This window comes from Phodopus roborovskii, unplaced genomic scaffold (genome assembly GCF_943737965.1).
Source record: "Phodopus roborovskii unplaced genomic scaffold, PHOROB, whole genome shotgun sequence".
In the NCBI taxonomy this organism is placed as follows: Eukaryota; Metazoa; Chordata; class Mammalia; order Rodentia; family Cricetidae; genus Phodopus; species Phodopus roborovskii.
In genome coordinates, this window is record NW_026125059.1 from 21145135 (window position 1) to 21161651 (window position 16517).

The 16517-nt window shown below is 48.7% G+C and overlaps 1 protein-coding gene across 2 annotated transcripts in view; it reads left to right on the plus strand.

Annotated features, from left to right (window-relative positions):
- Positions 1-16517, plus strand: part of Soga1 (suppressor of glucose, autophagy associated 1) — a 66546-nt gene that overhangs the window by 32342 nt on the left and 17687 nt on the right. The window contains exons 4-11 of one of the 2 annotated variants that reach the window (XM_051187674.1): positions 3586-3648; positions 4384-5559; positions 7580-7720; positions 11758-11883; positions 13807-14037; positions 14287-14391; positions 15213-15380; positions 16239-16490. In XM_051187674.1, the coding sequence (XP_051043631.1) occupies positions 3586-3648; positions 4384-5559; positions 7580-7720; positions 11758-11883; positions 13807-14037; positions 14287-14391; positions 15213-15380; positions 16239-16490 (2262 nt within the window). The remainder of the gene's footprint in view (positions 1-3585; positions 3649-4383; positions 5560-7579; positions 7721-11757; positions 11884-13806; positions 14038-14286; positions 14392-15212; positions 15381-16238; positions 16491-16517) is intronic. The other variant, XM_051187684.1, reaches the window with a different exon arrangement.

The following is a 16517-nucleotide window of genomic DNA, read 5'->3' on the forward strand; positions in this document are numbered from 1 at the left end:
CCAAGGCACCACTCAGCCTATGACGGCCAGCCCATCTCTAGCTGAGAATCTGACCCAGAGCACCACCTCATCACTCCATGGCAGTCTCCCTCTGAGCTCTCCCTTCCAGGCCCTGTCGTGGTACACCAGCTCTGAAAGGGCGTGTTTTGTGACCCCCATGCGTAAGTCCTCTTTTGAAAGATCTGGGGCTCTCTTGGCAGGCTGGTGGCATCTGTACTCCATCTCCATCTCCATCTTCCTGCCTTATTGGTGTTCCCAAAGTTCTCTGTGACCTAAAGGAGTTTTAAGGTAGACCTAGTGTGGGCTAAGAAGATGTAAAAACACCAGGAAGGAACCCTGCAGCTTCCTAGTAGCCAGCCTAGCATAATTGGTGTGCTCCAGGCAAATGAGCAACCCTATCTCAAAAAAGCAAGATGAGAGCTTCTGAATACCCGAGGCTGTCCTCTAATCTCCACAAGCATGCAAAGACACACACACACACACACACACACACACACACACACACACACACACGCACGCACGCACGCACGCACGCACGCACGCATACACATGTGCCCACTGAGGCTGTACTCTAGTCTCCACACCCCCCCACACACAACACACATGTGCGCATGTGCGCACACATCACACATGCACACACACTTGCATGCACCTGTGTGGACACACACACATGACAGAGCCAACCCGCTTTGATGGGAAGCGATTTTAAACTTCAATGGCTGAGGCCTACACCAGACCAGTTATTCCAGAATCTGAGTGATTCCTTCATTGGTATTTTCCCTAAATTCCCCAATTAATTCTTCTCTGCATGCAGGTTGAAAACCACTTTGTTAGCTCCACTCTGGCCATCATCAAAGACACATTTTCTCCCACCAAGGCTTTGGAATGCAATGGAGAGCTAGGTCAAGAATTGGTCTCAGGTTGGCTCTGTATTTACTACAGAACTCTGGTCAAGTTCTTGCAATGATGTGGATGTCCTTCTGTATGCTGCGAATGTGTTACTTTATTGGTTGATGAATAAAGCTGTTTTGGCCTGTAGTAGGTGAGAATATAGCTAGGTGGGAAATCCAAACAGAGATACAGAGAGAAAGGAGGCATAGTTAGGAAGAAGCCATTTAGCTGCTAAAGGGGTAAGATGCCTGCACATTACTGGTAAGCCATTGCAACATGGTGTACACAGATTAGTAAAAATGAGATAATGTAATAGTAAGAGCTAGATAGTAATAAGCCTGAGCCATTGGCCTAAGAATGATTAGTTAATAAGTGGCTGCTGGGGCCAGTCCAATCAGACAGGGAGGGACAGCAAAAAACTTCCAATTACACTGCCCCTTTCTTATCCCCTGTAAAACAGGGCTTGATGGGTTGGAGAGATGGCTCAGTGGTTAAGAGCCCTGGTTGCTCTTCCAAAGAACCCAGGTTCAATTCCTAGCACCACATGATAGCTCACAGCCATCTGTAACTTCCGACCCAGGAGATCCACTGCCTTCTTCTGGCTTCCACAGGCACTCTATACATGTGATGCACAAACATACATGCAGGCAGAACACCCATACACATAAAATAAAAATAAATACCTTTTAAACAAACAAGTCTTGTTTTATGTCAGTGGCTTGCCTACAGTGATGGGGAGTGAGAGGTAAGGGTTGGGGGGGTATCAAAAGCCACTGGGGAGCATTTTCAGAAATCCAAGTGGGCAGCTCAACTCAGAAAGTTGAGAGCAACCGAAGTGTGGTTTCAAAAGCTGGTGGCATGAATCATCCCTCTCTCGGGAGGAAGTGTTCAGCGGAATTGTGCGTCTAATTGAATGACTTCTTTGAACAACAAGAAACTTCAGCACTGATTATTGTAGCATTTCCTCAAATTCCCCACCGTGGGGCTTGTGCCGTTTTGCACTCCTGCCAGCAATAAACGAGCCTTCTTGTTTAGCTCAAGCCTTACCAATGGGATGTATTGTTAGATGGCTTGGCTTTTTGCCAATCTGATCATGGAGAAGCTGCATCTCGGGGTAGCTAGCTTTCCTTTGGGTGTCTCCATCCTGAGTGGGGCCAAGCATCTTTCCAGGGTTAAGATCAATTTGCCTTTCTTCTGTAAACTTATCCCCCACCCCCTGAACTGGAGATGGAACCTAGAGCCCCACGCACACTGGGCAAGCTCTTTCCCACTGAACAGTGTCTTTTTTTCTTTTTTTTAAAATGAGACAAGGTCTTAATCTGTTGCACAGACAGGCCTTGAATTTATGATTCTCCTGCCTCAAGCTCCTTAATAACTGAAATTATAGGCCTGCCCCCCTGGGCCTGACTTCCCCTGCTGTGTCTTGTATTTCTAACCCATTTTCACCAGTTCGTTATTGGTGTGTGTGTGTGTGTGTGTGTGTGTGTGTGTGTGTGTGTGTTTCTGAAGATGGAACCCAGGGCTTGGAACATATTGGGGCAGTTTTTTACCATTGAGCTGTGCTAGGACCAAGATGGTTTACTTTCCTTCTTTTTTTTTTTTTTTTTTAATCCCTGTAGTATTTGCCTGTGTAATCAAATGTATTGGTTCCCCTGCCTCCAACGTTTCTGGGCTTTTGAACCTTTGCTTGTTGTTAGTCTCTCACAATCATTTTTTAATCTCCTATGCTGTATCTAGTTTTGTACCCACATCTTGTTCATTGGTATTCATTTTCTGTCCAAAGTCCTATGAAATGTCACTTCCTGTGAGTGGAGATTTGCATGCAGTGTGTTTAGGGAAGAGCCCCTTTGGCAGTGACAGGGAGTGAGACAGAAATAGAAACCCAATCACAGATGGCATCAACTAGTGCAAGTGGCCCTTTGGGGTCGAGGCATAGGGCCTGGGCTAGCCTTTAGCTGTGGGTTCCACCAAGCGGGAGCACTTCAGGTGCTCCCTAAGACAGAGCTAGCCGATAAGAAACAAGTAACTGGCCAATTGAGAACCAAGAACAGTCCTCAGCTTGGAGGTCTTTCCTGGGGGCATGAGCATCTCGGTCCTGAAGCAGGGACCACAGCATCCTTTTGGTACTTGTTTGTCTAATTCAGTGTCGTGTCATTTGCCCTCTGAGGTGTTCTCAGGAAATCTCTGATGAGTTAATGAAAGACAAACAAGTGTCAGCCATGAAAACACATTCATACAAGTGACATCTGGAGTGAGCGGTTGTATTTATATATTTGAGAACACACACATATGTAGCAACACTTAAAAGAAAGAGGCCATGAATTTGAATGAGGGGGAGGTATGTGAGAGGGGTTGGAGGGAAGGGAGAAAATAATACAATTATATTATAATCTGAAGAAAAGAAAAGAAAAGCCCCAAACTGCAAGAACAAAGATGAACAAAAGCACAAATTCCATTTGCAGCCAACAGGATGACAATGGCCCAAGCGGGTGCAGCAAGGAGGGAGGCCTGGCCAGGGGTACTTAGTTATTTCCTCCAGTCTGTCTCCCTCACTCAGTGCTCTCTGGCTCAGCCTTGGGTGCTGGCTAACACATACAGGCTGGCTTGGGGCCCTCAGTGTGACTGTTTTGTGACAACCCTTTGGATGTGTATCATCTTTGTGATCTTTCAATTTGGTTTCTTCTCTCCCTTTAGCATTCCTTGAAGAAAAGAGGAACCCGGTCTCTGGGGAAGACAGATAAGAAGCCCACCGCACAGGTGCTTCCTCAGCACCCCTCACACACTCTGCATGTAGTTTGGAAGCCCAGACCAACTTTAACTGTCCTGGGTAGTCCCCAGAGGTCCCCCCCCCCCATGTCTCGCCTGTGCATTTCCTTCCCCTGTGTGTTTTCTAGACTTCACCACCCACTACTTCCTCCAAGCCCACACTGAACCCATGCTTAGACACTCCTGGACCCACAAGTTGCTTACACAGCATAGAGACAACTAAACTCAAGATTCAGTCAGAAACCTTGAACCTGGGCTCTGTGACTTGGTTGCCACCTGACTGAGACAAATCACTTCACTTTCTGGTCCTGTTCTGATCTGTTCCTATTCTGTGGGTTTGTTGTAAGAATTAGATAAAAGCACCATGGTTTGCACAGGCCAGGCACAGAACCCTGTTAACAGCCAGGGTGCCAGACACTCTCTGTACATTTTCCCACTTAACAGTCACCGTGTGAGAGCAGAATGTTTCTGTCCCCTTTTACAGATGGGGCAATTCTAGCAGGAATAGCCAGTCAGTCAGACTGTCACCGACTCCAAGACTCCTAGAGTGTAGATAGTGTGCCCTGGCCTCTCAATATCAGTGTCCCCGCTCTGCTTCCTGTGGCCTCCAGGATTCACCCCTGTGTTCTCAAGACATAGTCAGTGCACCCCAGAATGCTGTGGCTGGATCCAAGCTGACAATAACCTTCCTTACTGTTGTCTGTCTCCGTACCCATTGGGCTGCAGGAGGACAGCGCAGACCTGAAATGCCAGCTGCATTTCGCAAAGGAGGAGTCTGCCCTCATGTGCAAGAAGCTCACCAAACTGGCCAAGGAGAACGACAGCATGAAGGAGGAGCTGCTCAAGTACCGCTCCCTGTATGGAGACTTGGACGCAGCCCTGTCTGCAGAGGAGCTGGCAGATGCTCCACACTCGCGTGAGACAGAGCTGAAGGTGCACCTGAAGCTGGTGGAGGAGGAGGCCAATCTGCTGAGCCGGCGCATCGTGGAGCTGGAGGTGGAGAACCGAGGTCTCCGGGCTGAGATGGACGACATGAAGGACCACGGGGGCAGCGGAGGCCCCGAGGCCCGGCTGGCTTTCTCTGCTCTGGGTGGTGAGTGTGGGGAGAGCTTGGCCGAGTTGCGGCGCCACCTGCAGTTTGTGGAAGAGGAGGCTGAGTTGCTGCGGCGCTCCTCGGCAGAGCTGGAGGACCAGAACAAGTTGCTGCTGAATGAGCTGGCCAAATATCGCTCAGAACACGAGCTGGACGTGACACTGTCGGAGGACAGCTGCTCGGTGCTCAGCGAGCCCTCACAGGAGGAGCTGGCGGCTGCCAAACTGCAGATCGGCGAGCTCAGCGGCAAGGTCAAAAAGCTGCAGTATGAGAACCGCGTGCTCCTCTCTAACCTGCAGCGCTGCGACTTGGCCTCCTGCCAGAGCACACGCCCCATGCTGGAGACGGATGCTGAGGCTGGGGACTCTGCACAGTGTGTGCCTGCCCCTCTGGGCGAGGCACTGGAGCCCCACACCACCCGGCTATGTAGGGCGCGCGAGGCCGAGGCGCTGCCCGGACTGCGGGAGCAGGCCGCCCTGGTCAGCAAGGCCATCGACGTCCTGGTGGCTGATGCCAATGGCTTCTCAGTTGGCCTCCGGCTGTGCCTGGACAATGAGTGTGCAGACTTGCGGTTGCACGAGGCTCCTGATAACAGCGAGGGCCCCAGGGATGCTAAGCTCATCCATGCCATCTTGGTGCGGCTGAGTGTGCTGCAGCAGGAACTGAACGCTTTCACACGCAAGGTGGATGTGGCCTTGGGGAGCTCTGCCAAGGAGCAGTCTGAGCCCTTCCCTGCGCTGCCCGCCTTGGGTTCCCAGGGACCTTCCAAGGAAATCATGCTGGCCAAAGATCTTGGCTCTGACTTCCAGGTAAGATGCCCAGCCAGGGTTCTGTTACTTTTGTTAAATACAAACTTAGTGCTGGAAGAGGCATACAACAGAGGAAGACAAAAATCCATGTGTACAAACAACTTTACGACTCTCCTGCAGTTGACAGTTTGTGGTCATGAAACCATGACCAGCCCCAAGGCTGTCCTGCTCAGTCTCCCTGTTAGTCACTATCCCTGCTCCCCAGGACAGCCTCCTGGTTCTATCCATCTTTGAGCTTTATATAAATGGAATTATACAAACGAAACACAGTGGTACCTGGCTTTGTTCACTTTGCTGTTACAGGTAGTAAAAATGTATTTATTTCAGCTTACTAAGTATAACTCAGTGAACTGCCCAGCATGCATTTGCTTGCTGTGGATGAAGATTGATTCTGAGGGCCTATCTTCTTGCTAGATTGCCCCTTTTTTCCTCTCCTCTCCTCCCTCCCCTCTTCTCCCTCCCCCGCACTTGGACATGTAGTAGTCACAGGAGTCAGTTCTCAGATGGTCCTGGAGATCAACTCAGTTTGCCAGGCTTGGTAGCAAGTGCCTTTACTCACTAAGTTAACTTAGCAGCCCATAATTTTAAAGTTTAAAGCAAATATTTGCAGTTTCTTTAAAAAAATATTTTGATGAGTTTTTTGAGAAGCTTATTCTTGATATCCATGACATGCTACTTAGAAAAACTATAACAGCAAAGATATCCAAAAATTTGCAAAGTATTATTGCAAAAGCAATACATAAACATTTGAAGCAGAGACAAAAATAAATGGACATCTTGTGTCCCTGTTTACCACTTTCTGCCAAAACCTCTGTAGATGGTATTGATTGTTGGTGTTCAATACAGCCATCACATACATCAGCCATGTGGGGATGTGGCTCAGTGGTAAGGCACCTGTCTTAGCAGGCGGCACAGGCTCCATTCCCAGGACAGAATAGAAACAAAACAAAACTCCCAAGACAAATCTTTAAAATTAAATGGACAAAGATGACATAGGATTGAACTGCAGTTTCTTGGTTGCAGTTAAACATTTCAGATGCTTGCATCTAGTTGGTCCTGGAAGCCCACCTTCTAAACTTGCATATGCCCTCTCCTGTGCTTGTTTTTCAGTCCTTTTGCTTCATGTTATAGCTACTGTTGCTGAATAGCATGTCTTCCTCATGAACTGTATTCCATGTCTATTTGCTGGATACCTTGTTGCTAGGCCCTACCCTTTGTGCTCATGCACAGCGTCTTCCTCATGCACTGTATTTCCTATCTGTTTGCTGGGATATTTTGTTGATAGTTCCCACCCTTTGTGCTCAGCACAGGATGGTTGATGGTCTGTAGAACCATATAGGAATAGAATTCCCACTCCAAAGGTCCTTATTGACAAATGAGGAAGAATTAATCAACATAAGAAGACTGTGACTATGATATGAGAAAGAGAAGAGGGACCCAAAAGAAAGGTAGTTACTATCAATGAGGAACTTGTCCTAGATCTTAAAGAGGCTCAGATCATATAGAAGGAGCATGCTAGGTTCAAGGAACTGTGCAGAGTAGTAAGGCTGGGCTGCAGAGAGCATGGAGCAGTTTGGTTTCCATCCTGTGAGCAGCAGATTTCCATGTGTGGCGCTATACTATAGCAGCTTCAACTCATGCTTTGCTGCTATGGCTTGAGACGGCTTCTTAAACAAGTGGACAGCCCCATATTGAGTCTCCTTGTTCCATCCCGAAGGAAGAGAGAGCTGGGAATCACACAGGTGGTTGAGCAATGGGACTGTTTCAGAAGGCTTTGCATAAAAGCCATTCACAAAATTAGTGTTTTCTCTGGCCTACTCATTCATCTTTGCAACAAGGAGTCCTTGAGTGGTGGCAATGCACCCTGGTAAGGCTGGGGCCATTTTGCAAGGCTGATTCTCCTGGGCCTCACTCTCATGTGGACAGAGCCTCTTATGGAGCCGAGGCCTGGTGGGGACCTTGTGCTGTATTCCTCAGGCTTCTCCCCATGGCTCTCTTCTGCTTGTGCCCCTCGCTTTAGCCATCTGACTTCAGAGACCTGCTGGAATGGGAGCCTAGAATCCGAGAGGCCTTCCGGGCTGGTGACTTGGACTCTAAGCCTGACCCCAGTCGGAACTTCAGGCCTTATCGAGCTGAAGATAATGATTCCTATGCCTCTGAGGTGGGTGGAGGCCTAAATCTGAGACTGGGTTGAAGGAGATTGGCTGGGGCCTCTCAAAACCAGGGTGATCTTTGGGGGATGGTGGTATGGGCTTTGAGCATTCTGTTTGGTTTTAAGCTTCCTGACAGCCAGGGGAGGGGGGAAGAAAGAAGGAAGGAAGGAAGGAAGGAAGGAAGGAAGGAAGGAAGGAAGGAAGGAAGGAGAGAATTTGACTCAATCCCATGGTCTATGGTCTAGTTAGAGGAAGCTTAGCTAGACATGGTGCGTACCTGTAATCCCAGTGTCAGGATGCTGAGGCAGGAATGCTGTACTCCATCATATAATAACTATCTAGCAGAGAAGCAGTAATCTCTGCATTCAGGCTGTTTGAGTTCATGCTGTGACTCTCCTGTGTGCTGGCTGTGAGATCTTGGATACATCACTTCCCTTCCTTAGTTATCAGGTTTGTGACCTCCAGGAACAGAGCTCCTCATAGGATCCTTGACAGCTTGAGGCTTGATCTCTATGGGTAAGGATGAGGACAGTGTCCATGACATGTCACTTTTTCTCCGAGGACCGGAGTTAGACGTCACTCTGGTGGTTTGACCTTGGATAAATTCACATCCTGTGGCCCCAGCTTTCCTACCCATATTTATGATCCTTAGAATTTCTAAGGTTCTCTGATCTTTGAAAAGTTCCCTGTCCCCTGGAAACTGAGGTGATCTGGATGTTCTAGAAGTCACAGAGGAAGGGGGAAAGGAAAAACGGAGTCTGGGCTGTGTTCTTGGCCTGCAGATGACCTTGGCTTTGATCCCCAGTGGGGAGATAAATAGACAGAGAAGGGCAGGGTGGGAGGAGGAGGAAGACAGAGCCCTGAGATACTGAGATCTCATTTTCTGAGGAGGATATAAGCTCGTTTGTGTCAGTTTGTTTACACATTCAGTCAGTTCCATTCATTCCTACTGAGCAGATAGGACTGAAACACGCCACCAACCCTGAGTTCAAGGAGAATGTGCGAGGGTAGCAGCCTGACTTCTTCTAAGGAGTTTTTTTGTTTTTTGAGTCAGGGTCTCAGTATGTAGACCACACTTACTTCAAACTTACCCTTCTGCCTCCACCTTCTGTGCTGGGATTATAGACACATGACACTTTGCCCAGCTCTGCAGAGATTTTAATACAGAACAGGTGTATAAGACATGCCTCAAATCATTGCAGAAACAGTGCCAAATTATCATTATCACTTTTTTTTTTTTTTTTTTTTTTTTTTTTTTTTTGCAGCAGGACACCTGCCATGCCTGGGACCATTTCCATTTTCCTTTTCCTACACAGTGTTAGAATAAACATTCCCACTACCAGAAATGCTTAATGCTTTTCTTTGAGATGGAGTCTCACTGTGTTGCTGAGGCTGGTCTCAAACTCACAGGCTCAGGTGATCCTCCTGCCTCATGCACCACTTCATTTTATCTGACTAAATCTTTTGTTTTTGGAGGATAACACAGAGTATCAGTGGGGTGGGGCTATAGCTCAGTGACGAAGCATTTGCTTAGTTTGTGTGAGACCTTGAGTCCAACCCCCAGCATCAACGTGTGTGTGTGTGTGTGTGTGTGTGTGTGTGCGCGCACACACACAAACTCATATACACACACTCACATACACAGACTCAGACACATATATACACACACACACACACACACATACTCATACACAGACTCAGACACACAGACTTAGACACACACTCTCTCTCTCACACACACATACTCATACACAGACTCAGACACACATAGACTTAGACACACACACACTCTCTCTCTCTCTCTCTCTCTCTCACACACACACACACACACACACACACACACACGGAAAGAGGGGAAGAAGAGGAAGAAGAGGAAGAAGGGAAGGCGAACAGGTGCTTACAGCTTTTTCACAAACAGAACCCTTTGCTCCCTTCTGGTGCTTTCTGACAGGGTCTTGCTGTATAGCCACACTGGCCTTAAGCGCATGATCTTCCTGTTTTGTAATTAGCATTTGCATCCATAAACAGACTCTAGGAAGTTCCTTGTGTGTTGTTCCTTCCGGTCTCTACCTGAACTTAGAGAAGAATGGGTTTTAAAACACTTTCTACATTTATTTGTTTAGTTCATGTGAGTGTGTGCACGTTGTACTGCAGCGTGCATGGCTAAGTCAGAGGACAACTTGTAGGAGATGGCTCTCTCCTTCCACCATGTGGGTCCCCGGAATCAAACTCGGGTCCTGACGTGGCTGCAAGAGCCCTTATCTGCTGAGCTATCCTGCCAGGCCAAGAACACATTGACTTTGCCTGTTTAGTTCTAAATGCTTTTAAAACACCATTTCCCCCAGAAATTGGAGAACATGGTTAACTTTTTTAAAAAAATGATCTTATTCCATAGTTATTGTAGGCTATAGTAAATACAATTAGACCCCTAAGCAGCATTACATGAAGATACAAAGAAAGCTAAGATCATTATCCACTTAACCATGGTGACTGTTAATGTGTTTCTGTTATAACACAAAGACAGCATCTGTAAGTCTACAGCTGAATGGATTGTTATACATATAGACCCATTAAACACATTTTAAACCTCATTTATTATTTAAATTGCTTCTAAAAGTTTTGTATTAATTTATTCATTTATTTACATCCCGATCAGTTTCCCCTCTTCCTCTCCTTTCATTCCCTCCCTCCATCTTCCCTCCATTCCCCCAATCCACTTCTCTGTTTCTGTTCAGAAAGGGGCAGGGCTCCTATAGGCATCAACAAAGCATGGCATATTAAGCTGCAGTAGGACTAAGCTCCTCCCCTTGTATTAAGGCTGGGCAAGGCGACCCAGTATGAGGAATAGGTTCCAAAAGCTTGCCAAAGCAGGGGCAGCCCCTGCTTCCACTACTAAGAGTCCCATAAGTAGGCCAAGTTACACAACTGTTGCATGTATGTAAAAGGCCTGGGTCAGTCCTATGCAGGCTCCCTGACTGTCAGTCCAGATACTGTGAGCTCCTATGAGCCCAGATTAGTTGTTTCTATGGGTTCCCTTGTGATATCCTTAACACCACCCCTCATACAATCCTTCCTCTGTTCAGCGGGATTCCCTGAGCTCAACCCAATGCTTGGCTGTGGGTCTCTGTATTTGTTTCCACTGATGACAGTTGGGGTAGTCACCAATCTATGAGTAATAGCAGAATATCGTTAGGCATCATTATGTTTGTTACAATCAGAATGACATCTCCCATCAATTATATTGACATTTTTTTTTCCTCCAGTCATGTATGGGAAGATCTCCCATGCTCATGAATCAGTAGGATTAACATGGTAAGATGGTCATCTTACCAAAAGAAATCTACAGATTCAATGCTATCCCCATCAGAGTTCCAAAACAGTTCTTTGCAGATCTTACAAGAACAATATTCAACTTCATATGGAAAGACAAGAACCCAGGATAGCCAAAACAGTCCTGTGCAATAAGAGAACTTTTGGAGGCGTCACCATCCCTGACTTCAAGCACTACTACAGAGCTATAGCAATAAAAATGGCATGGTATTAATTAGCATAAAAACAGACAGGTGGATCAATGATATCGAAGGCCCAGAAATAAATCCACACACCTATGGACACTTGATTTTGACAAAAAAGCTTCTAAATTTTTAATTATAAACAATGAACTAGTATATGATGGCAAGCACCTATAGCCCCAGCTACTTGGGAGGCTGAAGCAGGAGGATGCCTTGAGCTCAGGTGTTGAGACCAGCCTGTGAAAAATAGTGAGAATAAGTCAAAAATAAGTAAAGCAATCAATTAAAGAGACCATGAACAACTTTGTGAATCAAATTTAGTTTGCACAGAATACTTTTTTCTGCAAATGAACTTGCTAGAGAGAAATGTTAAACATTATGCTGTGAAGGATCTGTCACGTACTGCTTTATTTAACTGTCACGATGACAGTGTTGTGCCTAGGAGAGGACACCCGAGTCCAGCTTACTGTTGATTCTTTGACCACAGCCTGTGTCCTCTCCCCACTCCTTGTCTGGCCCCCACCCCACTGCAGATCAAGGAGCTTCAGCTGGTTCTGGCAGAGGCCCACGACAGCCTCAGGGGCTTGCAAGAGCAGCTGTCCCAGGAGCGGCAGCTCCGGAAGGAGGAGGCTGACAGCTTCAACCAGAAAGTGGTCCAGGTGGGTTTGTGCCACATTTTTTCCCCCACCTGCTACATTTCTCCTCCTGAGACTGAAGATACAGAGGCCGTGGTGTAGCTCTGTGGCAGGGCACTTGCCCAGCCTGCAGGAGGCTCTGGATTCTGTCCCTAGCATAGGAAGAAATCAAACACTACTAACAGCAGGGTCATCCAAAGGGGATAGCATTGGGGGAAGCACCCTGCCAGGGTGTCACTGAGATTGTGATTATCAGCTCTAGACTGGCTGGACCCCTGCACACGGTATTGGCTGCCTAGGTGACAGTGGCCTGTTTGGTGTCTTTTGGGTTTACTGTTCTGTTTGAGACAGTGTCTCTCTCTATGTAGTCCTGGCTGTCTGCTCACTGTAGACTGGGATGATTTGAACTCGCAGAATCTGCCTGCCTCTGCCTCCCAAGTGCTGGGATTAAGGGCATGTGCCACCACACCTCTCTCAGTTTCATTTCTTTAAAAATGTTTCCAAGGATTTTTATTTTTAATTGCACATAGATGTGTGTGGATATGTGCATGTCAGTGCAGGTGTCTGTGGAGACCAGAAGTGACAGACTTATTTCCTGTGATCTGCCTGATGTGGTGCTGGGAATTGAACCTAGGTCCTGAGGAAGAACAGCCAGTGCTTTTAGCTGCTGAGTCATCTCTTGGCCTCAGTTTTGGAAGTGGTGCCCCTATCAAACCTGGCTGTGGATCATGATAGCATTTATTAAACCTTACTGTTGGGGCTGGTGAAGCCGGTAAAATTATTTGCCACCAAGCCTTACAACTTGATTCAGTCTCCAGGACCCCCACAGTGAGAGAGAACGAACCTGCCCTAGTTCTCTGACCACCACGCCTGCCATGGTAGCTGCACTCACCCACATACATAGAAAATAATAAATAAATGTAAAGAAAGAAAGAAAACAACCTTCCAGAACGGCCAGTGTAACAGTTTGTACCATTTTATCCTGTAACACACCTTCCACCATCGCATCCTGTAACACACCTTCCACATCCTGTAACACACCTTCCACCATTGTATCCTGTAACACACTTTCCACCATCGCATCCTGTAACACACCTTCCACCATCGTTTCCTGTAACACACCTTCCACCATCGTATCCTGTAACACACCTTCCACCATCGCATCCTGTAACACACCTTCCACCATCGTATCCTGTAACACACCTTCCACCATCGTTTCCTGTAACACACCTTCCACCATCGTTTCCTGTAACACACCTTCCACCATCATATCCTGTAATGCTCACACTCTTCCCTATGGGATGCCCCACTTCACAGATAAAGGAGCTGCTGTGGTGGTGCATGGTAGGGCATGCTGAAAATGTAGGAGGATTGCAGATGAGGAAACGGAGCTCACAGAGTAGCTGTGCTTTGCTTAGAGCTGTATATCAGGCCTTTGACTCCCTTAGCTGTGACCCAGTGCTGTCCCTAAGGTTTCTCAGCTTTCCTTGATCCCATCATGCCTCTGCTCTGCGTCTTGCCCTCTCTGCAGGCCCCAATTACCTTCATAGTTCCCAAACTGATGTGAGCACATGGGAAACATCTGATGCCCAGTAGGTGCTCAGAGTATGGTGCCATGGTGGGCAGAGGTCATTCTGCAAGCTGTTTCACGACAGGACCCCTTCCTGGCACCTGGGGCTCACTGGTGACAGTAGGCTGGCTGGTCGAGTTTTTGTGTGTGGGTTCTGGAGAGTGAACTGAGGGCCTTATGCTTGTGTGGCAGATACTTTACTGACAGCCCTCTCTCTCCAGCCCACAGCGGCAGCTTTTGAGTTCTTCCTTGGGTACAGTGGGCTGCTATCGGTAGAAGCCAGTCACCAGTAGGCACTTGCCATTAGTGTTCCCCTCTGCCTTAGATCTGGGTCTGGAATCAGCCTAGGCCTCCCTTGCTCACTCTTGTCCTGACAGCTAAAAGAAGACCAGCAGAGAGCGCTGCTGAGGCGGGAGTTCGAGCTGCAGAGTCTGAGCCTCCAAAGGCGGCTGGAGCAGAAATTCTGGAGCCAGGAGAAGAACATACTGGTTCAGGAGTCCCAGCAATTCAAGCACAACTTCCTTCTGCTCTTCATGAAGCTCAGGTGGTTCCTGAAGCGTTGGCGGCAGGGCAAGGTTCTGCCCCACGAGGAGGATGACTTCCTGGAGGTATGGCTGAGCTTAGCCCGAGCCCTGAGTGGGCAGAAGGGGGCAGGGGGCTTGGGTTCTGCTTCTCTGCCTTAACAGTGCCGGGCTGGGGGAATGGGGCACACTTAAGATGTGGGAAGTCAGTGGTGAGCTTTGGTTCATCCTGAGCCGCTCATCCTTCCTGCGTGGCTGTGCAATGCCCTTTCTGTCTGGCTGCCTGCTTGCCACTGTCTGAGGGCTGAGCCTGTTGAATGTGGTTTCTCAAACCAGGTGAACAGCATGAAGGAACTGTATCTGCTGATGGAGGAAGAAGAGATGAATGCCCAACACTCGGATAACAAGGCCTGCACGGGGGACAGCTGGACCCAGAACACGGTGTGTTCAGCCCCTTCCGGTCCTACCTTATTCGCGTGCTCCTTATCCGCTAATGTTCACTTCCTGCTGTCTTCTCACACAGCCCTGATTGGACTTAGGGTCTGCAGATGCTTGTTGGGTGGGAACCGGCCCACCAGTTGCTCAGGGCTAGGGGCACATGTGTCATCCCAGTGTAGTGACAGAAAGCCAGATGAACTGTGAGGTCACAGGAAGGAGAGCAGTTAACCTGATGTATAAGGAATAGTTACAGAGAAGGGGTCACATGTAGTGTGTTTCCATGGATGAAGGGGGCTTGTCAAATTCAGAAAGGAAAGCAGACCGCATTAAACCAAGAGGACTGTGTGTATAGAGGTGTGGCAAGATGTGCTGAGTGGCTGTGACCACTGGGACACTGGGACAGGGTAAGGCTGCCAGGCCAGGGTCACACAAAGGGAGGCTCTTATGGTCTAGAATTAAGAACTGTCAAATCAAGATACAGGTCAGAGAGAGCCATAGAGTCAGCCTCCCAGGCTTCTACCATGAGCTGGGGTGTGGGTGAGCAGTGTGTAAGGAACCAGGAAAGGGCGTTGGGGGGTGTCATTTGAGGGGCTCCATGGCTGCCTCAGTTCAGAAAGGAAAGAGACCTGCAGCCTGGGGCCTGTAAGGCCTGGGGTAGGTTGTTTCTCTGCATCTGGGCAGAACATCTGCTTCTGTAACAATTCATTGCGTATGAGACTGCTGCTCAGCTCAGCTATCCCAGGACTGGCCTTTACCCTCTCTGAGGTTCTTAGGGCCCTCCCTGGCTTCACAAAGCTCTTGACCAGGCTTTACTCTGTCTGCAGCCCAATGAGTACATCAAGACCCTGGCGGACATGAAGGTCACACTAAAGGAGCTGTGCTGGCTGCTCCGGGACGAGCGTAGGGGTCTGACTGAGCTTCAGCAGCAGTTTGCAAAGGCCAAGGCCATGTGGGAGACAGAGCGGGCAGAGCTCAAGGGCCATGCCTCACAGGTAAGCCTCCTTGCTTCTCAGGGATATCTCCTTCCTTGTTCCCAGCCCACATCTAGACCATCTGATCTGGGAGGAGGGTCCTAAGCTGCTCTTAGGTGCACAAGACCCCTTACATTTCATCTTGTGCCCCAGAGAGATTGACAGGAACCTAGGCTGCACTGTGAAGTCAAAGGATGCTTCCACACCTGCCTGCATGCCACATCTAGCCTGGCTCCTGGATGGGCCTGACTAGGATGTCAAGAGACTAAAAAGAATAAAGAGAAGACAGATGAACACAAGGATACACAGAAACTGCAATGCTCCGGAAGCTTAGCCTGTTTATAATGTAGTAGACCAGAGCAGAGAGACAGAGGCAGGGTTATTAGTACAGATAAAAAGGAGGCAGGGCCAGTGGTAGTAGCACACGCCTTTAATCCCAGCACTCGGGAGGAGGAGGCAGGCAGATTTCTGTAAGTTTGAGGCCAGCCTGGTCTACAAAGTGAATTCCAGGACAGCCAGCGCTACACAGAGAAACACTGTCTTAAAAACCAAGGAGAGAGGGAGGGAGGGAGAGAGAGAGAGAGAGAAGAGAGAGTGAGAGTTGATAAATGGCATGGTTATCAGTAGCCGGGGGTTCTGCCTGTTATAGCCAGATGTGGAATGCTTACCTAACTAACCCCTCGGAGCCTCTCTGGATGTGGCACTTTGCGTCCAAGGCTTAGAAAGAGAACATGAGGAGTAGGGTCTGACTTGTATGCAGAAAGGGGTCCACAGCTCTACTGGAAGGAGGGTCAGCATGGAGGGTCCCCCAGAGTCTCCCTGGTATGAGTGCCAGGCCAGTGTCCCCTGCCGCTACCCAGCCGATGCTCCTTCCTGCAGACGGAGCTGAAGGCTGGGAAGGGTGCCAGCGAGAGACCCGGGTCCGACTGGAAGGCCGCCCTGCAGAGGGAGCGGGAGGAGCAGCAGCACCTGCTGGCCGAGTCCTACAGCGCCGTCATGGAGCTGACACGGCAGCTGCAGATCAGCGAGCGCCACTGGAGTCAGGAGAAGCTGCAGCTGGTGGAGCGGCTGCAGGGCGAGAAGCAACAGGTGGAGCAGCAGGTGAAGGAGCTGCAGAGCCGCCTCAGTCAGGTGAGGCGAAGGCCGGAGTCATAGGGG